We start from the raw sequence: 21,895 nt of genomic DNA on the forward strand, positions 1-21,895 counted from the left end.
TCGTTTGCTTGTAAGGTGGGAGTCTCTGATTTCTCTTATGTTATGGACTCCTAGGGTTTCGAGCTTGAGTGTGTCTCTTCGCGGCGGTAGGCCGACCGCTTGCTTTTAAGCTTTCGGAAGAAGCACGTCTAATTGATATTTCTCTCTCGGAGTGACGGGTAGGTAGGGGTAGGCGTAGGCAATGCGGCTGATTCTCGGGGCCTGGACGAGTTGTGTTATGTCGTGTTCTTTCAGTCCGTATTTTTTGGTGTTGATGCAGCTGACCATTCGCATGATTTCGAAGGTGGTCTGCTTGTGACCTTGGATGGTGTATTCGCCTCCGCCGTACTGTTGTGTGGAGCACGAGGTTATGGACGTGGTTTACTGTGGGAATTTCTTTGCCGTCGGGGGTGAGTGATGTGGGGTATTTGATTGAGCTTTCTTCGTGATTTCTGTCGAACAACTTACAGTTACGACATCTCGGGGGAGCATCGGAGACCACTTGTTCTTGCATATTGCTGGACGACGTCGGTCGTTTGTTGGAGAGAGTCTTATTTCTCTCCTTCGGAACCAGTGGTGGTTCACATAGTGATATCATCGGTGTAAATTGCATGCTTGATTCCTGGTATTGCGTTGAGTTTGTCAGCAAATTTCCTCACAGCAATGTTGGAATGGGTGGGTGATAGAACCGCATCTTATGGGGTTCCTTTGTTGCGGATAGGTAACGCCGGGGTTCTGAGTGAGCCAATGCCTACTGTGGCCGTGTCTTTGCTTAGAAAGGCGCGTATGTAATTTTAGGTACTACGACCACAGTTCGTGAGACAGATTTGTAAGGATGGCATGGTGAGCCACATTGTCGAAAGCACCTTTGAGGTCGATTGCTAGAATTGCTCCGGTGTTGTGTGGCGAGATGCGTTCAAAGACTTGTTCCTTCAGCTAAAGAAGGATGTCGTGGTTAGAAAGGTAGGGCAGGAATTCAAACGTTCCGGGAAAGAGTTCACTGGATGATAGATAAGGTAGAAGTCGGTTCAGAATGACATATTGCCTAGGCATGAAGTAGGATATTGGTCTCATATTTTCTAAGCTGGAGGGTTTTCCTGGCTTAGGAATGAGTACGATGTCCTCGTGGTTCCAATTTGCTGGTAGCGTACCCGCTTACCAATGATGATTGAAGAGGTCAGCAAGAGATTTAATGGTGCCGTCATCCAGATTGCACAGGAGCTTGTTGTTTATTTTGTCCTTGCCTGGGGTGATATTTCGTGTCAGTGCATCGCTTGCTTGTTGCACCTCAGAGAAATTGATTGGCTCGTCGAGGTCGTAGTTCTCGCTCTCGCTGTGCGGTGGAGGTTGTCCCTGTGCGGGTACGAAATGGCCTATGTACCGCAGCCAAAACTCCTCCAAGATGCGTCGTCAGAACATAAATGGTTGTGGATGATACGTTGGATTGTTTGCTGGCTACCTGCTTTGCTTTGGGGGAAGGGAGGGGGTAATAAACATGGCGTAGCAGCGACCATGTTTTAGCCGTCCTACGGTTGCCCTGCAACTTGTTGCATAGTTGTCGCCAGTTGTGACGGGTGAGCTCCCCAGCTTAAAATTCTGCTGTTGCCGTGAGTTTCGCTTTACGTAGTTTCAGTTCGCGATTGTGTTTTTGGCGCTTCCATCTCCCAACAAGACCTCCACGTGCTTCCCACAGGTGAAGAAGGTGTGGGGATATGGCCGGTATCTCTGTGGTGAGTATGATCTGCTTGAATGTCTGTCTACGTCTTGCTGGAGCTCCCAACCCACTTTTGGAAATCCATAATACCCGTTGAGGAGTCATCCACTCACTCTGCGAAAAGCTGTCCAATCTGTGAGTGTTTTTTTATTGGCTGAAATTCATGCGTAACGTTCAATGTGGTGGCAAGTAAGCAGTGGTCACTGCCCAGAGTTTTCTCCATGTTGTGCCAGGTGGCTTGTATCGCTTTAGTGAGAGTGAGGTCAGGCCATGTAACTCGGGAGTCACTGTTTCCAAGACGTGGGGTATGCGGGGTCTGTGAGGATGGTAAGACGGTGCTGCTGTATCATGTACTGAAGCGCAGTGCCTTTTATTGTGGCCGTCGTGTAGCCCCACGCCTTGTGAGCCGCATTGAAGCCGCCTGCTATCAGCAGGCTATTGCTTTCTGGCTATGGCAATCGCTTTGGTGATCAAGTAGTCGAACATGGTGTGTTTCTGCTTGGGTTGGCTGTAGATGTACAGTATGAGAAGCCTCTTTCAGCCTCGTTGGAGCAGTAGCATCTCAATTAGGTTGTCATCGACATCACTTCTGTCTAAAGTGAGTTGTTTGGTTGTAAGCGTTTAAGCTCGAACTGTGGCCATGCGGCTTTCAGGCGTGGTGTTATGTGTGTTGAGCCTGTTTGAGTTGGGTGTGAGTGCGATTACGCTTGGTGTCATTTTGGCTTTACTTATGTGTCTCACTGATCCTTCCTTGCGTTTGTCAATTCCATTGTCAGATTAGGAGTGGATTTTTGTCCCTATGGTCGGTTTTGCCGTTCATCGTGGCTTACGGGTGGATCGGCAGGGTGTGCCTGCTCTACTTATTCCTGTTGTGCCAGTGTTCTCACTTTCTTACATCGCTGATCTTTTGCGAGCCCTGTTTCTTCGATTACACTTGCCAGTTGCTGGATTCCTTGTTGCAATGCTAGCAGCTGCTTTCGCAGTACATCGACTTTCTTCTCGACTTGTGCGATTTCACTCGGTTTTGAAGATACCGCGAGAATCATGTGTTCAGAACATTCCGACGATGATGGCATTGAGGGTGGGCTTATTGGTGTAGACTGCTGAGTGGCAGTACGACTGGCGTATAATTCGGTATGTGCCTGCGAAGTTTGTTGTACTCCACATGAAGGCGTTTATTTTCCTCTCTGATGGCCTTTAGTTCAGCTAGAATTTGCTGTTGAATATCAGTATTGTGTGTGGGTAAAAATTGATAAAGGAATTCAATGCAATGCTTCACTAAGGAGCTTATTTCATAAACCTCTTTTCGCGAAACCACTTCTTTCATAGAAAATGAATAATGTAGGCGCATTTATGTTGTGTATTGCGGAGCATATGAACATCCTTATTATCATCCGCTTTTGGCATCGTATCTACGACAAGTAACAGCACGAAAGCACATTCCAGAAAAGAAAACAAGCGATTTTTATTAGTGGACGATTGCAATGCAGGCTTTAATGTGCACATATTCTGCTCAATCGTTGCCAGCATCACACAAGGGGTCATGGGGAACATTGTTTGCTAGAACCAAGTGAAGGTATTCGTCATGGCAGGATGTATCAAAAGAAATAATTACTATGGCATTCCTTCGCCTACACAAGGTAGGCTAGAATTTCTTGATAAAATTTATTCAAATATATTTCTTTGACGAGGCTAACTTGTAGACTTGCGGACAGTGATCACGGGCGAGAATGTCTATGGCACAACCAGATCCGGCTACCACCTGTTTCTTTTCGCTATCCTTGTTCCAAATGTGAACGCCGTGGCTGCCGTTTATTGCCCTGAACACCGCGGGTACTTTTGAAGGATCGAACAATGTCCGCCAGGATGGATATCCAACGCCGAAGAAGGTGGAGGGGTGCAGGAAATTTACGCGCCGAGAAAATACAGCGTCTGTAGGCAGCCGCGACATCAAAAGGGGCCCGCATGAGGTCCAAACACCGGGATTGTATTCGCGCGCGCATTCATCGATAAGCGCTCTGAGCACGGGGTGCTTCTTATCGAAGAAAAGTATACCATTAGCCAGACTCCCATTTTCGTACTGGTAGACGACACTATTTCTTATTCCTTTCAGCGACTTCATTACGATCACGTCCGTGTCCAAATATACACCACCGCGCTTCCAAAGCACGACATAGCGCAGAAAGTCACTCAGATGTGCCACTTTATGAGGACTCCGATTTAGTGCTCCGTCTTTGGCATGTAGTTTGGCTAACGGAGTCCCCGCGAGTTCTTTGCTCGCATTGAGCCCCGCCGAGCGAAAATTCGGCAGTTTTGAAAGTAGGCGATGGTAAGGACAGTAAGATGAGCTGATGTTTCCTGTAGAAAGTAGATGCACCGTGTAGTCGGCATTGTGTCGGCAAGCCGACTCAATGCTGCAGGCTTCCCTGGCGTGGAGTCTCCGTCTATAGGATGTTTCGAGGAACCATATGTGGTCTTGGTTGTTCTTCAGAGACTCTGCAATAAGAATCAAGAAAGGTAAAGGCTCCCTTGACAGATTGATATCCTCATGTTAACTATTATGAAAAGCACTTCGGTGCTTCTCGCATTATAGTAGTCAGATTCTCACATGATTTTAATGAGGACCCCTTGTACTTTGTAAACCCATGGATTTGAACTTTTCGTAAAATGTTGCTAATGCTGGGGCTATATATGTGGAAACTATTTCATTTTAATTTTGGTCCAATGTTCTAACGTCAAATTTACGCAACCTCTGGCGCCATGCACTAGTAGCCGAGGGCCCACAGCGTTGTTTGAACAGATTAGTCAAGCACTCTTCTCGTTAATAGGAGGTCAGTTTAGTGTGCTTTCAACGCGAATATCATTACCTACTTTGACTGCTTCTTCTTATCTAATTATCTCACAAAAAGTGAGGAGTACGTAAAAGTGGAGACGGTTTCGGTGGGGCTGAGCTGGCGCTGTGAGAGCAGATAAACTTTGGAGGAAAATGGTGTCGACGTCTGTGATTGGTTCGCTTCGCCTTGCTTAGATTGTGGCGGCTGGTCGAAAATCGCGGCGGTGTGAAATGATGAGTTAGAAAAAAAAGATGCCACTATACCGAATCCTCTGCAGAGAGTTCGTAGAGCGATGTCGTATACGTGCTGAGCGGGCTCTACAACGTTATACTGCTGCGGAAAATTATTTATTCTTAGCAAAGGAATCCATTCTCTCCGGCAGCTCCGAGTAGCGTGTGGCGAAGCAATTGGCAGTTGCGATAAAATATGACACAGGAACGCGACAGAAATACTAGTAGCCGAGGTTGTACAAGAATATCATAGGACAGAGCAGATAATCCCGCTAGCGATTACTAGATCGCACCCGTACACACTGTTCACCTGATCTAGGTGTACATTAAACAATATTCGTGGCACTATTGTTTCGCTCATTGTTGACACCTTCCGAGTATCAAAGAAGAATTAGAATTCAAGTGTTATCATTTCGCTTGCACAAAACTCTAGTGGCGTAGCGACTGAGAGTTAGGATTGTAACATTCTGCATAAGATGCCAGATTTTTGCTATCAGTAGAGAAAGCCAGGTGTTTTGTGTGAGGAACGCTGTGAGACGGAGTGGCTTTATATGTTTCGCAGTGGAAGAAGACAAGAGAAGAAAGCTTTTTCATACGAAGACTCTACTGCGAGTTAACTTTGAGGAAGTGGCGCTTCCAGGCGACCTGTGCCAGTAGGGTACAAGTATTCGGTTTGTGTGGGCCAGCTCGATCTTGTACAAGTTATTCTTGGCGCGTGTGACAATGATGGATGAGGATACAACCACAGGCACATGTCTACCACAAGAGGATGCATCTTGCATGGTTTCGGATCTCGTGTTTGTAGCATCTGAACGATGCCTTTTATCAAGAGGCACTGACACGTGTAATTTTGTATCCTTTTTCCGGGGACTGCATTTGACCCGCTAACAACCTAACGTTATGGCTATACGCAATGCGCGCCGGCGTGATTTCTAAATTACTCGAATGTTATCTTTTATGCTACCTGTTGTGTATGTTCTCGCCGAACCTCGTGTAGTCAGATAGTGTGTGCGACCCAAATTGTTTAGTTCTTTCTTGAAGGCACGCGCACGCAAGTGATTATGGCGGTGCCTTTTCAAGGCAATTATAAAAGCCGACGCGCTTGACTTGCAGATCAGATCTTCGACGAACCCCACAGTGTTCGCGTTATCGTTGTTATTTTTATGTCACTTGCATTTAGGGGCACAAGTCCCTATAAAGAGTTAGTCTCGTTATTCACAGTTTTGCTACGGTGTTCCTGACAGTCACTGCAACACGACAATATATACCAATTTATGTGTATACATATATGCGTTTGCGTGCACGTGTGTGTGTGTGTGTGTGTGTGTGTGTGTGTGTGTGTGTGTGTGTGTGTGTGTGTGTGTGTGTGTGTGTGTGTGTGTGTGTGTGTGTGTGTGTGTGTGTGTGTGTGTGTGTGTGTGTGTGTGTGTGTGTGTCATACTACCTCCATCGCTTCTCACCGCTTCTCACACATTATCTCACCGTGCTCGAGCTATGACGACCAACACGCCGCGACGCGCGCGGACATTTTCATGATCACATTATAAAAATTTACGCGTGGTGGAATCTACAGATGAGCAAACGAAGATGACATCACACGTTGAGTTGACAATATTACAGTACAATCTACTAACTGTTCTTCCCACTGGTTCAAGAACTAATATAAGATATGATGCGGTTTAAGTATCCTCAGACCAGGCATGACTTCAAGTGTGTACATAAAATCTTCACTTGCCAGAAATTAGTATCTTGTTGTACCACTTCTCGTTGAAGAACAGGGACCTTGGTAGCTGTTTCTGTATACCTGAAATATAAGTGTTGATATTATTGGCAAACAGCACCAAGTGAAACACCTCGCCAACATTAAAAGCAACCGGTATTAAGAAAAACATTAGCCATTGCAATGGAAAGAAACCGGTAGGCCTCCAGCGTTGCGCCATACCGTGCTATAATACAGCTAGCCCAATCTCATATTCGGCTAGTACTGTTTGCAAGCGTAGCGGAGGGAAATAATATTAAGAATATTATAGTATGCTCCCTGTACTTCATAATCCGGTATTATGCTCCGGTATTATCTTTACTATGGCACTCACTTGCCAACGTCGCCCACGAGCAAGACGGCATGACAAAGACTTATGACGCTGCCGCAGTGATGATGATGAAATGCTCTGAAAGAAATTAGGGCGATGAAACGACAAAGGCATGACGATTCTTAAACGACGATGGTATAACGACGCCGACCTCGTGACGACGACATGAGGTTAATGGGAGGACGACGAGTGCATAAGCATGATGACGTCACGACGACGGTAAGAAAACATCCAGATGACAAAGCTAGAAGGACGATGATGGCACGACCACGAAGGGATGGCGACGACGGTTTGAAAAGGGATGAACGTTTGCGACCGTCTGACGACGACGTGATGGCGACGATGGCATGTCAACGGTGTATAATTCCGATTAAATGACGGCAGCCTGATTACGATGAAATGACGAAGAAGGAACGCCGTCGATGAATTGACGAAGGTGGTTTGAAGACGAGGGAATGACAGTGTAATGACGTTAATAAAGTGGTGAGAATTGTTAAACGACACCATGACCACGATGTCAGGACAACAATGGTAGGACGACGACTGGGTGACGACGACGGCGTAGCGAAAGTTGGATGACGAACTTAAAATAACAATGGAAGGACCTGGATGGCATCCTAAATGAGATGATGACAAGTGTATGAAGACAATGGTGCGACGCCGTCTGTATCACCAAGGCTAGCATGACGACAACGGCATGACGAGAGACCGATGACGAAGCTCGAGTGAGGATGATGGAATCACCAAGACGGCATCACGACCACGATGTGACAATGAATGCATGATGGTTGCATGATGAAGATGGCCTGACGACGACAGCGTGACGAGAGTGGGATGACCAAGCTGGAATGCACACGATGTAACAACCCTGACGGCATCACGACGTCAAGCTTATACCTAGTGGCCCAAAATGTCAGACAGCTTGGGCCACTGCGGCGTCGTAGAAGGTTTCACGACGATGGCATGACGCGAGTGACATTGTGAAGCTGGAATCACCATGATAGAAACACCATAGTGGCATCACGACCACAAGCTTTTGCCTAGTTGCAGCTTGGGCCGCTCGATAGGCGCAAGAGAATAGACTAGACTGGATTGGATTGGACGGGACAAGACAAGACAAGACAAGACAAGACAAGACAAGACAAGACAGACAGACAGACAGACAGACAGACAGACAGACAGACAGACAGATAGGCTCAAAATGGCTGGAGTAGGCAAAAAACATGCAGGTCCCACGCACTGTGAGAATCGATGTAGGCGAAGCTTTGTCTGCTGTTTGAGTTCGTTGATGTTATTAGTCGATCGACGATGGTGAAGATGACGAGGTGGCAGCAGCCTTTCGGGATCCTCAGCTGCTGGTTATGTATCTCTTGTAAATGCATCGTGTAAAAATTTTTGTACCGTGACATATTGGTGGACTTGAGGGGTATGAGTCTTCCCCACGGAGCTCCGCAGCGGACATCTCACCCAGCCTGGAAACATGCTTCCAGCGAAAGTCCCCGCGTCTGCACCTGCATTGCCGAATACGCATAACCAGTACGTTGCTGTACCTGAGGCGCAATGTGCTGACAAGTTCACCGGCCTTGATGGTGTTTACGTAGAAGAATGGTTGAGGATGTATAAGCGCGTCAGCAAGGGGAGCAGGTGCGATTTGACCCTAATGCCAGCCAATGTTCTGTTCGACATCGACGGAATACCGCTAACATGGTTTTACATACACGAGGAAGAGCTATCCAGCTGGGAGTTGTTTAAAGAGAAGCTGTCCGACATTTTTGGCAATTCGACTTGTCGACAACTAGTCGACAAGCAACCACTCACCAAACGTGACCAAACTGCTACCGAGTCGTATGTCTCCTACATTCAGATCGTCCTGGCCCTCTGTCATAAAATCGACACGTCCATGCCAGAGGCGCACAAGGTTGGACACATTATCGAAGGCATCGCGGACGACGCATTATTTCTGTTCTTTAGAAACCTATCGACTGTCGACGCCATTGTGAAGGAATGGGACCGTTTTGAGCAGGCTAAGAGTCGCCGTATACACAATCTGTTACACAGCTTCCAAATACTGTAGCGACCTCTTCTTGTACCGACCCCACCAACCAATCTAGCTTTTACGCATGTATGCCCCATTTACGCATTTACGACCCGTATTTTACGCCGCGCACTCGAAGCAGCGTTTCCTGCCTCGCCTCAACAGGCGTCTTGGAACTGTACTGCTGAATCCGTGATTGAGTCCGTGGTTCGCCAGGAAATCGCTGATATGGGTCTTCCCATCGTCTTCTCCTTGAGTCATCCTGACACCGGCCCTGCTCCTATGCCTTGGTCCTATTGAAGTCCACCTTACAGTGCCCGTTATCCCTACACTGCCCAAAATAGATCGGACTCGCGTACACCTGAGGACAGGCCGATCTGTTTCTGCTGCGGCCGAATCGGTCACGTTTACCGTCACTGCCGGAGCCGTTGGCCGTCCCCGTCTCGAAACAGCTTCTGGAATTCTAGTTCGCCCGAAGTTCTTAGCCGTCGTGGACATTGTCCTCTTTTTCCACCGTAACAATATATTGACGGCGTACGACAGTCGTTACGTGATCTGAAATGTTACCTTGCCCACTCCACTTGTGTTGGTTGCTCTTGCTCCGCTCGATGCTTTATGCGAGCCTCCTCCTCCTTGGCCCTATGTGAACGCTTCGGCGCCATCCTGGGTTCTAGTGTTGTATCTCACAACATCCTCTTATGTATCCTCTCTCTATCCCCTCGCTAAGATTCTCCCCACCTACTTCCTCTACTGTCGTTGCTCTTGCGGGTGAGCACGGACGCAAGCGCGGCAGCTCCCGCACTTGAGCTTCTAGGGTAGTATTTCCTGTGTGCCACGCTCCTGTCATGTACTAACGCGATAGCGTAAAGGGCCCTCTGCCAGCGAAAAATCCAGTACGGCGTCCAGGGGACGTTGCGCACATGCGACGCGGCGTAAATGCTGACACGCGAGCTTCTCATGTAGTTTTTTCCTGCGTGCCATGCTCCTATCATGTACTAACACGATAGCGTTAAGGGCCCTGTGCCACACCAAAATCCGATGTCGACGCCGCGGGCGTCGCTTGGTGAATAATTATTCATACCCACAACGGCGCGGACCCCGCACGTGACGCATACCTTGTCTTATATTCTTTACAAAGTTATTCCTCGGTATTTTTAGAATGATAGCTCATGAAGAAATTTCACTAAACGAAACAACGGCGCATGCCTTTTATGTTTTTGTGACATACCCACGTTTCAACCCCGTCCCGACGCGACCGGCGTTAGCGGCATGCAGGTCCACAGCATTAGCAGCAGCGGAATGTCGAAGAGACAAAGAAAGCTGTGCTTCAAAATGATAATAACATGGATCATCTAATGAATATGTCAGAAGGCACAAGGAAGGTGCTTTCGCTTCGATGTCACTCACCGTTAGTCCACAACAGATGTCCCGCGAGGAAAATCACGAAGAGCACTGTAAGACAGGCGAACATTCGCAACTTCTTGTTGCTGACCACATCTTGTGCGGACGCCATTTTTCGAATACAGCCGCTTCTGGATAAGGTAGGACAGTGTTGTTGTTGTTGTTGTTTTAGGACAGCGTGGGATATACACCGAGAAAGCTTCTTCTTCTTCCTCCTTCACAATTATGGCACGTACCCACGAGGGGGGTTTTAGCCATAGTTATCAATGTAAACATAATGTTCATTTCTTGCTTCCTCTTAACTTATGAATCTTTGCTATGTATATCTAAATAATTGTGATTAAAAATTATTTTTTTGTTGTTTTCTTTTCCTGAATAGTGGCCATGCCAATTATGATGACGATACTATATTGCGAAAGTAACCGAGATAGTTTAGCCCCACTAATGATAATGGCGCTGTCTTTTCAACATATGGTACGTAACCACAGTGGGGGAAGGGGCGAAGTTCGGGGGTTGGAACCCGCTGACATAGATGTGAACGAATGAATAACAAAAAATTTGAAATTTTGGGAATAAATTTGACCGAGATGGATACATAAGAATGGGACGTAGTGGTTTAGTGTGGTTTTGGTTTCGGAATTAGCATTACTTGAGCCCAGTAGACGCTCTATGTCTGGTCACATATCTAGAAAAAATAGCCTACGGGGCGATTCTAAACGCTTAAAGTTCAAATATTGAAGACATACTAAAGCAATACACAAACGAATAGCGTCAGAGTTTCCAAAATTGAATGAAAAACAAATAACAGAGATCGCTAAAAACATAGAGAAGAAAATGGAGGCGTATTGCTACAAAAGTCTCGGAATATAAGGAACTGGTAGACGCTATGCAGCACTAGATAAGAAAGACACCGCAAAGACTATCTGACAATTACGATACTTTCTAATGCGAAATTTTAGCGGAGCTTTACACTTATTTTCATTTCTCGATATATTGAGGCAAGGAATCTGGAACCAATATTATCGCATCAAGTGGCAGTGAGCCAGTGCCGTCAGCGTCTTCGCAATGGCAGAAGCAGTACGGGAACGCTGGCATGATGAGTGGCATGGGAGCCAGTTGTGAAAGAACACGAAGAGGAACGTGCGAGCACTGGAACGAGCGCGTTCGCGCGGTTACGCGGAGGGACAGTGACGCTAAAACCAGGAATAGGCGCGCTGCCCTCAAATGTAACTTGAAGCACCCTTAAGCTTCGCCTTTAAGGGTGGAACACTATAGCGTTCATCGGCGCACGTCTCTAACACATTTCATTAAGTTAAATGAAACTTGAAGCACCCTTAAGCTTCGCCTTTAAGGGTGGAACACTATAGCGTTCATCGGCGCACGTCTCTAACACATTTCATTAATGACCACAACCCACTTACTATACTGCATCTCACAAGCAGTGGCCGAATCTTATAACGGTTCGGAATACGAATCGCTTGCTTCGCCGCTTACGTCACTAAATGGGCCACTCCAAAGGTGGAGGTGGAAGAAGGGGAGGACGTGACCAATAGACAGGAAGGTTCCGCCTTGAAGTGCGCGTCATCATACACTCTTAGACAAAGGTACACCCTTTGGGGTGTATGTCTGCCATACAACGATAATCGTCATCTGCCTTGCTTGAGTTTCTTTTCTTGAGAACGCTGCGCCCGATTCTTTCCTGTCGGGAATGCTATGTCGTGCTGATAACGCCCATGGCGTTCGTTGCTGGGAAATACCGGGTTCGCAGCGTTAAAGAAAGGAAATGCGGACAAAACAGATGACGTTTAGTGTGTGGCAAGATACAATCCAAAGAGTGTAAGTTTGTTTTAGTGTGTATAACTAATCGAGGAACTGCAGACTTTCTATGCTTGCTCAATAAATGCGAACTATTAGTTAATTATTGTCGTAAAAGATTTCAGGTATCGTCGTTCGTTGAGATATTTTTTATTGCACATTGGGAAATATAATATTACCGTCTGTTTAACTGTTCGTCGCCAGATGGTAATCCACGTGTTAAAAATTGTAACCACTCGATTCAAAAGCAATAGCCACATTGTCATCACCATCAGTAGCCTCAATTTTGAATGTTCATTTAAACGGCGATTACTTTAAAGCAGGCCCCGAACACTCTCAAGTTCAACAAAAGGCTACAGAGGGCGACAAAATCGACCGCGCGGCGCTGCTAAAGAAACAGGCATAGTACCCCAATTAAAAAGGTTCCCCATTGAGCGCATTATCTCCCGCTAGAGGCGCCGTAGTAAGCGCAATTTTAACCTACACACTTTCTTTAACAATAACCAACGCGTTGTTATTACATGACAAAGAGTGCAAAATTATCATTCCTAACTTTGATTGTATCCTTTATTTCCAATTTTGTTGTTTTTTGCCATTTTAAACGCAAAATAGCGCTTAGCATCATCGACCGCCCACGTGAGCTCTGGCCTGGATTTAAAATTTTTTACCGGTGTGTTCGCGTTCACGGCAGGTACGGATTCTTTGGTTCGTACATCGGTTAATTATTTTGTGCTAAAACCAGTTTATTGCGCTTCGATATCTGGCGTTATTTAACTTGCGGTGTAAGCCCGAAAGCTAGGTTTCAGTCGTGAGCCATGTGGAACACGTCTGCATCGAAATGGGAGCCGTGTCCTGCTGCGACTGGGGACAGCAATACCGGTGAGTCGTTTAACATCGCTGCTTCAATCACTATGTAATTTATTCGCCTCGTTAACTTACAGGCGGAGGCAAGTTAACGAACTAGATGCTGCATTACATATGGACAGTCAGGACCCTCCGTTGCCGTTTCCGAAATAAACTTTCAGTTGCGAGGCCATCATTATACACACATTCACGAAAGAGAAAGCGATATCGGAACGCGCGTCACATTTTTCATCTCGTTGTAGCCGTAGCCATGGGTGACTGAGTAGCATTATCGTATATATGCTTTTTCGAGTCCGCCGGCAACTTCTTTTGTTCACAGAACCAAATAACCCTTTGATAAACTGAAGCTAATGTGCTGAATTTAATGTATTAAACAGTTGCACACATGATAATTCATCCATATTTCGTACCTGCTGGTTCCAAATGTTCTTGCTGTTCATTTTATGTTACCTCAGGACATTTTTGCGGTAGTGAAGCGGTGCATCACGTTCATGCACAAAAAGAATGCATCATTTCTAATAGCTTCATGTCTTTCATCTATTTGCTTGTGAAACCAGCAGTGTGATCTCTTCAAGTGTATAAATGAGCGCACATATGTTCTCATTTGTGATCTTAATAATACTTAAGCTGTTGACATGCATTGTAGTTATGCAGACATCAATTTTACGGAGAGTAACAATATTTATTTACCATGCTGCTTAACCACCCTAGAACAAACAGTGTACATTTGCATGAGTTCTGTAGTCACAAACCATTACAATGTATATGTCGCCCCTTTTTGCATTTTATATTGTAAAATTGTGCTTATTCAATTTCTGATGCAGTCAAAATTTCCGTTCCAGACATGCAGTAATGAGGACGGCACCAGTATAAAGCGACACACTCCATGCACTAAACAGAAGCTGCTGCCTGCTACAACAAGGTCATTGTGTGGACTGTGGCTGCTATTACAAGGTAAACAACACCTGGTTCAGAAATAAATATGCTTGATATATGCTGTATTGACTTGCTAGTCTTGAGATACATGTCATTTGTTTGTAGCAGATGATATGAACGTATGTTCAGTTTACAGTTGAGCATAATTGGTTCAAACATAAAAGAAAACACTACATGAGCTTGGATAATCTCTGCTTTATCTCATGTGCCACTGTTCTGTCCCAACAGAGTCTGTGCCAAGTACATCTTGGTCATCACGGGAGTCCCCATCTACACCAATAGGAAGGGGCTGGAGCCGAATTCGCAAGATCACGAACAAAAAACCATTCCAGAATGATTTGGATGATATATCAAGTCTACGGACGAATGTTTCAAGAGTGAAAAGAGCCTCCGCCATCATTCCACCAGCACGGATATTAGCCGAGTCATCCAGGTACCTCAACAACAAAAATTCTGTGTCTTCAGATGTACCTGCAACCTCTGAACAAGCACAGATGATGATGATGCTGGCCAAAAGTGTTCCGTCAGCTTGCCCTTCCTTAGTGAGCTTCCTGGCCTTGCCAATTCGTGCCAAGTATAATTTTGTTTCAATGAATGCAAGCTTTTTCATTCCACATTTTTGTTAGAGATCATTCCTCTCCCTCATCCAAACACTAAAGGTCAACCGATTCTTTGCTCACATTTAATACCAGTCACTGTCTAGAAGCAAACATATCTGTAGCGGTATTTTCTAGTGTATGTTGCCATGTGCAAATCCTGTCCTGAAATAACTGATGCGGCATTGGCGTGTGTCTTGCAGTAACATTTACAGTGTGTGCTATGTAGCATATAACTTTTCTTAATGTTTTTGGCTTTCAATGCTTGCAAGGTAGAGTGGCTTCTTTCTTGAATGCAAGCTTTCTCATTCTAATATTGAATTCCTAGTCTCATTCAGGATTGCTATTCTTGTTCGACAGCCTGTCTTTTTGTGCAAGCTACATTGAAGTGATTGATTGCAGAATCTGGTTTCGCTGCTGTCCGACTTGGTACTTGTCACCGTGTTACGTTTCTCATATGTGGGACCCTGGTCAGTTGCATTGGGAATTTGTGTGGGTGCTGAGGAGAGACCTGAGCGAGGATTGGGAAACCTGAGCTATGCATTGGGAAACAGTCTCTCAAGGCAAGCACCTGCTCCTACAGTCCGCACAGTGACATACACTGCGAATTTACACTCACCATGGTTGGTGCTCCCCGTTCCGTCCTTTCCTGCTGCTGCCGTGTGCAAATATTGTTCGTGGCCTTCCATAATTTGCCGTCAACGGAGACCTCATACATGAGTACATGGTTCTAAGTGTATGAAGTTGATATCCACATGTGTGGAAAGGTCTGCGAAAGTGGCTGCAAAATGGTGATGTTCACAAAACCAACCATGCCTATATTTAGAGAATGTAGGGCACCAAGTGTGAGTTACACATTATTGACATGCGAAAGAACAAAAAGAAACATGCAGGTTGGAAAGGCGGTAACGCTAAAATGCCGGGCACTCCATGTCACTGTGTTGGCTGTGGCAGCAGATGCTTGCGTCACCCGATTGCTTCGCAATGCAAGTTGCTCATCTTCAACGGCGTCTGTCGGTGCAAACACGTGGGACACGCTGTCCAATCTGCTTGCGCTGCTGGTTGTTGCTTGTTACCAGACTACCATGTGTGACGAAGGCAAGCACTATGCCTACAGTCGGACAGTTGAATGTGCCGCAAGCCACCCGTGTGGGTGTATGCTCACTGTTGTCATGTGGATCGTAGCCAATGTATAGTGCCAATGTATAAATTGAGCGCTATGTTAGAGTATGCTGAAGTGATTTGATTGCAGTCTTGTTTCAATGTTGTCCCACTTGGTCATGGTTGCCGTCTTACATTTCTGGGATGTGGCAGCCTGGTCAGTTGCATTAGCCAACGGCCTCTCCAGGTAAGCACCTGCTCCTGCAGTCCGCACAGTGACACAAACTCCCTGTTTACATGTACTGCGATTGGTGCTCCCTGCTTGTCCTTTCCTGCTGCAGCCGTGGGTAAAGTGTGCTTGTGGCCTTTTTTGACTGCGATTTGGCGTGTACGGAGACTATCATACATGATTGCATGCTTTGAAGTGTATGATACCTACATGGGTGGAAAGGCCTGCAAAATGGTGATTCCCACAAAACGGACCATGTCTATATTGAGAGCAGGTGGGGCACCAAGTATGAGCGACACATTGGCGGCTACCGAAAGAACAAAAAGAAACGTGCAGATAGGAAAGGAGGTAACGCTAGAATGCCGGGTAATTCATGTCGCTGTATTGGCTATCGCAGCAGGTGCCTGCGTCACCCGATTGATTCGCAGTGCAAGTTACGGCAACTGGCAATTCAAACAGGTGGGGCACTGTCCAATCTGCTTGCGCTGCTGGTTGTCACTCGTTACAAGACCACCATGTGCGACGTAGGCAAGCACTGTGCCTGAAGTTGGATAGCTGAATGTGCTGTAAGCTACATGTAGTGCGTGAATGCCCACTGTTGTCATGTGGATCTTAGCCAATGTACAGTGTATTGTCTGAAACTTATGCGGTCATTGAATGCAGAGTCTAATTTGATAATGGTCGCCGTGTTATGTTTCTTCGATGTGGCGACCTGATCAGCTGCATGGGCAACAGTCTCCCAAGGTAACCGTTTGCTCCTGCGCTCCACACAGCGACAAAGACTCCCAATTTACATGCACCGTAATTGGTGCTCTCCCCATACGACCTTTCCTGTTGCAGCCGCGAGCAAATTAGGCTTTTGGGCCTTCATCGGCCGTGATGCGGCCCATATTGAGAATGTGGGGCACGAAGTATGAGTTACACATTAGCTGCCCCCGAAAGAACAAAAAGACGTGCAGGTTGGAAAGAGGTAACGCTAAAATGCCGACTAGTCCATGTCGCTGTGTTGGTTGCGGCAGCAGATGCCTTGCGTCACCCGATTGCTTCGCAATGCAAGATACGGCGACTGTCGATGCAAACAGATGGTGCACTGCCCAGTTTTCTTGCGCTACTGATTGTCGCTCGTTACCATATCGCCATGTGCGACGACGAAAGTGAGCAGTTTACGAGCTCGCGTTAACGGATTCAGCGTATCTCGAAATGCAAATTTTATTTCTGCTCTTGTACGAGAAGGTGCATTGCTTTTCTTCTGCCAATAAAGTCGCACGTCCTGTTCACTCACTTGTGACTTGTTTGTATGGGCGTCAGTAGAGACTCTTTAGACTCCTGGCAATTAAAACGCGGCAGCTGAGGCATGCCGCAACGCCAGCAAGGCGAGCACGGCGCGTACCCAGCGTACGCCACCGGAATAAAGCGGCCATATTGGACATTGCACTTTAAGAAAGGGCATTTCCGCTTCCTGTTTAAGCAGTGCCATCTGTCGGTCCCCGCGCTAAATTCCATGCGCTGCCGCTTCTTATTTTCGAACCACTGTGGAAGGTACAGTTTCCCTTCTCTAAAGTTGGTTCTTTATTCTATGCTTAAAGTTCCAAGATGTCGTCGCACAGAGACGTTGTGCTCGGGCCACACGTCTCTCACCGACAAAGGGAGCTGCTCGTCTCCTTCATGGAGGAGCAGCTCTACCTGGTTAAGACGTGCGTGCTGGGGCCGACGCTTACCGCGGCGCGGAGAATCGAGCTATGGAAAGAGCTCGCGGCCATCCTCAACATAAAAGACCCGGCTGTTAAGACAGCGGCACAGTGGCGGCAGTACTGGAAGAAGGAAACTTACAGTTCCACTCACGACGCCGCTGTCGTATCAGCCGAGCAACAGCAAGTACTAGAGTTCCGCTCATTGGGACGAGACACTGATGTTATGCACTTCATGTAGGCGCTCATTGCAGGGGAACTGGTGGTGGGCATTCTGGCATTGGTGTGCCGCAGTAGTGTGACCGGCGTGTGAGCGCCATTTTTCGTACCACCGGAGCAGGTGAGAATGAAAACCACAGCCTACGTATTGCCATCGAGCAGGCAGGTTCGTGTTAAGCGAGGTGTTCATGGTCGCGCGATTTGTAGCTTTTACAACTTCCGTCGCCACCTATTCAACAAGATGACCCACCGCGCCCGTTCGTGCGACATAACAGTTGCTATTTTGGGGACAACATGTATTTTGAAACGTCTTTAACGTAGGCGCCGGAGACTACTATCAGTGTGCCCCGTGTAGCCCGTACATCCATCTGCACAATGCCCGGAATGAGTGGTATCGCACGTAAGCAACATTTGCACATTCTGGCAGCCCCCTTTCTTCATTCACATTGCGTAATATTCACGTTATGCCTTCCCTACAGGATGCACCTTTATGTTAAATCAAGCTGAGTTGTACATTTGGTAATAATTTCTACAGACACATCTCAGGTGGTGCGCCGCAACAGCTGCAGCTGCCTCAGGAGCCAGCACAACCAGCAGCGCCTGCACATTCTGGCAGCCTGCTGGACCATGGATATTGTTCGGAGCCACCGACTAGGCCAGGTAACACTCAAGAGGGTTTTGTCGAGTATAATTACTGAATTGAACTACTGTAGGCACTTTCAGTGGTAAACTGGAGTATTGTTTTATTATCACAGTTATTACTACTCACTGCTCACGAAATGTAATTATTATTTTTCTGATGAATTGTGCCCCTTTGCACGTGAAGGTAAAGTACAGTGTATGATGTCGCATAGTGGTACTTCCGTGGAATTCGCCTTGTCTGGTCCGTAGTATCGTGCCAGTTCTATTTTTCTTAGCTTGTAGGTACAGCCGCTATGACTCTGTCAATATGCAGAAAAAAGTGGGTGTGAAAGAAAACGACAGGAAAACCTTTTTGCCTCTCGGGTTATCCCTTTATTAGTACTACAAATGTGGTTAATAAGTTTTCCTTCAACAGACATAACTGTTGAAGTACAAGGCAGCCATACAACCTTTTGTGAAGTAGATACTGCTATGCAAGGTAAGGATGGAAGAAGCATACTTGAAGAAAATATTCCACAGAAATCTTAAATGTGTGCTATTACTATGTACCAGAAACTGTTTATTATTGCTTAACAGTTCCTATTTTCTTCTAACGTTCGCTCATGCATTTATAAGCAGTCCTGGATGCTTGTCATACGTGGAGTTACCATCCGAGCTGCTTTGAACAAAAAACTTGTTTTACAAGAATGTGCAGTAAGACTGTGTCCATTCTCCCTTTTCATAGTGCCTTTTGTCTACATTGCACACACCTAAGATATCTTACGCACTGATGTAAAGCCCTACATGAAGTGCTGATCAGTACAACAGTGAAGCATCATGAATGGCAGCATAAGTCATTGTGGTACAATGAATTGGTTGCGGCTGCTCCATTTTCTTTTGGCATTAGCAAGCCCATAAGAAATCTGCTCAGCTTAAGCCAGACTAGCCACAAATGTTTAGGTCAGGTATGTGTTCAGGAGCAGGATTTATGACAAATCAAAAAGGACAAAGTGGTGGTAGTTGTCTGGTTCTACATTGTTTTGTTACCTGCGCTGCTGAATACATAAATTGTTCCCCTTTTAGGATTATTTGTCTTGAGACCTGTTCTGAATGGGGACATTGTTTGGTTTATAGTAGTGCAATGAATATACATCCACAATTCCCTAAGCTTCCAGATTTTTGTTAACTGTGCTTGCTGTAAGTCATTGTATTTGCATAAAGGTTTTAGGGTGTGCTAGAAAGTACCATTTTCATGTTCACAGTTCCTACACTCCAGGTACGTTGTCTTAATCGAGCTGCTCGTGTAATCGTCGAGGAGGTGATGAGCGACGTCGTCGACAACTACGTGTAGTCGGTGAGGCTGCTTGAGGAAAATAACCAGGTATGTCTATTGCGCACTGTCACATATATATCTGCAAGTAATAAAATGTTGGAATTAATGTACAGTTCTAAAATTTTGTGCGCGCTATTCCATCTTATTTTGTGCATTGCTACATAATTCACGGTAATTTAAAGTGCACAATTTCTCGTCGTTGATTACGACCACATGTGTGAAGTATCACTGCAGTTATTGTGTTAACTCTTTGCTACCAAATAAAATCATGTATTTCTATATCAATGCCTGTGCCTGGCTTAGATATAGTTGTATGACGAAATAGGAAATTTTGGAAAGGCTGCAAGAAGCTGGTATCAACGGCAAGCTGCCTCTGAAAATGTCAGGTACAGGAGTCTTACCTATGTAAATCTGTTTCAATATAGTGTAATATGTTTTGAAATTTCATTTCATGAAACATGAATTATTATGTTTCACAGAAATGGATTCTAGGAGCAAGAACAGATTTTATTTTCAGCTCATCTCCATCAAGTGGAGCCTATGCCTTAGACAGTGCCTTTTAAGCACTCTTAATACAAAAGAGGAAGCGATTCTGTCTTGCCCACGGAATTACGACACTACTATGGCAGTGTGTTCACTGCCGTTAAGAAATGTGCGTAATACTTTCTTCAAAGTCAAGACAATGAAAAACTTGATAGTGGCAACATCCAGGAAATAGTATTACTCATGGGGAGGTTTATACCTCATTTCTGTGCAGTGCTTAGTGACAGGTGTAGGTTTCGCATTAGTTTTATAAATGTTGCGGTCGATTCATCACAAGTGGATACCAAAATTTGACAACGCAGACAACAAATTGTGATCAGGCAAGTTATGTATGCATCCGCAGATGTTACGTCAGCTATTGCCAGCAGTGTAGCAAATGGCCACTTCTACGGAAAGGAATGCTGCAGCTGCCGAGCAGCAAAGGCTACAAAAGTAGGATTTATTTATTTATTTTCCATGGACGTCTCAATTTGCCGTCAAGTGTAGTGCAGGCCTTTTTTTTTCTTTTGATGCTTCTGGTCGGCGTCCGTTTTACCCTTGACTGTTGTGCAGACTCCCTTTACAAAAGAACTGCTAAAGCATGGAGTTTTTTTTTAATATTTTGTAAAGTCAAGCAGCTCTACGATAAAATGACCTGTGTAAGGAAAGAATTAATCTGTCCGAGTTCTATTGTGAGCTTTGTGGTGTGCGACATTTACAGCGAAGTGATCTGTATACTCAATTATTTTGGAGGCCCCAAAATTTATCACAAACACATTCGAGTGTAGTAAGTTCAGCTATACAAAACTCCTTTGTCTAAATATATGAAAAACTAAATGCACCTGGAGTATCCATATAACGCATATAACGCAATTACTAACGCAGTAAAATTAAGAGTCCATGGATGTTTTCGTATATTTCTTTTTCTAGAGGAAGTTTACTCGTGTTCACGTTATCAATGTAATCCAGGAGAGATTTTGTAATCCAGGAGAGGAGAGACAACAGCTTACCTACAGATAAGCTATCCTGATGGATGAACATGATACAGACTGTTGCAATTCACATTTTAACTTCATGCCATGCACAGCCATAACAATACCTCTTGCTACTAAGAGGGCTCAATTATTGTGTGTACTTTGTTGCTATCTGAGAGCCTGGTGATCGTTTCTAGTCAGATTATGAAAAATGTTATATTTTTTGGCTTCCAGAGTGTGCTCATTTTGATAGGTGAATGTAATTTTAAATGCTGCATCAAATAGTCATATTCCATGTGATATGAATTGTGATAATGTGATATGTTTAATTAGAATGTGATATGACATGTTGTTTTATGAACAGTGCATTATTTATGTCATGCATGGGTACATTGAATGTTTACTTATTCTTTGTTATTTGGTTCTATCTTAGCACCTAGTGGTTGCTCTAGTCATGGGGTGAATGTTTGTTTTAAGTTTGTTTTTATCTTCTTGTGTGAGCCTGATATTTATGGCTCAATGTAATGTAAATTTTCACGCACACCATTTTTATGTAAACTCGTAATAGTCCCCATGATGTGTGGTTCTTTTATGAATGTGTATGTTGTTCTCGTTATGGCAGCTCTAAAAGTTCATTCATTCATTTTTTTTTTGCTATCTGAGCAACTCGTGGTTGCCACTAGTCATTTTATAAGGTCATTTTTTTTTCATTTC

General features: G+C 45.3%; 1 protein-coding gene across 1 annotated transcript; it reads right to left on the reverse strand.

Moving 5' to 3' along the window:
- Nucleotides 1–3,138: 3,138 nt before the first annotated feature.
- Nucleotides 3,139–6,231, reverse strand: LOC140215860 (lactosylceramide 4-alpha-galactosyltransferase-like). The gene is made up of 2 exons (XM_072286193.1): nucleotides 6,218–6,231; nucleotides 3,139–4,221 (listed from the first exon to the last, which is right to left on the reverse strand). The coding sequence occupies exons 1-2, from the start codon at nucleotides 6,229–6,231 to the stop codon at nucleotides 3,363–3,365; spliced, it is 873 nt and encodes a 290-aa protein (XP_072142294.1). The 3' UTR covers nucleotides 3,139–3,362.
- Nucleotides 6,232–21,895: the final 15,664 nt, after the last annotated feature.

This window comes from Dermacentor andersoni, chromosome 2, assembly GCF_023375885.2.
Source record: "Dermacentor andersoni chromosome 2, qqDerAnde1_hic_scaffold, whole genome shotgun sequence".
Taxonomy (NCBI): Eukaryota; Metazoa; Arthropoda; class Arachnida; order Ixodida; family Ixodidae; genus Dermacentor; species Dermacentor andersoni.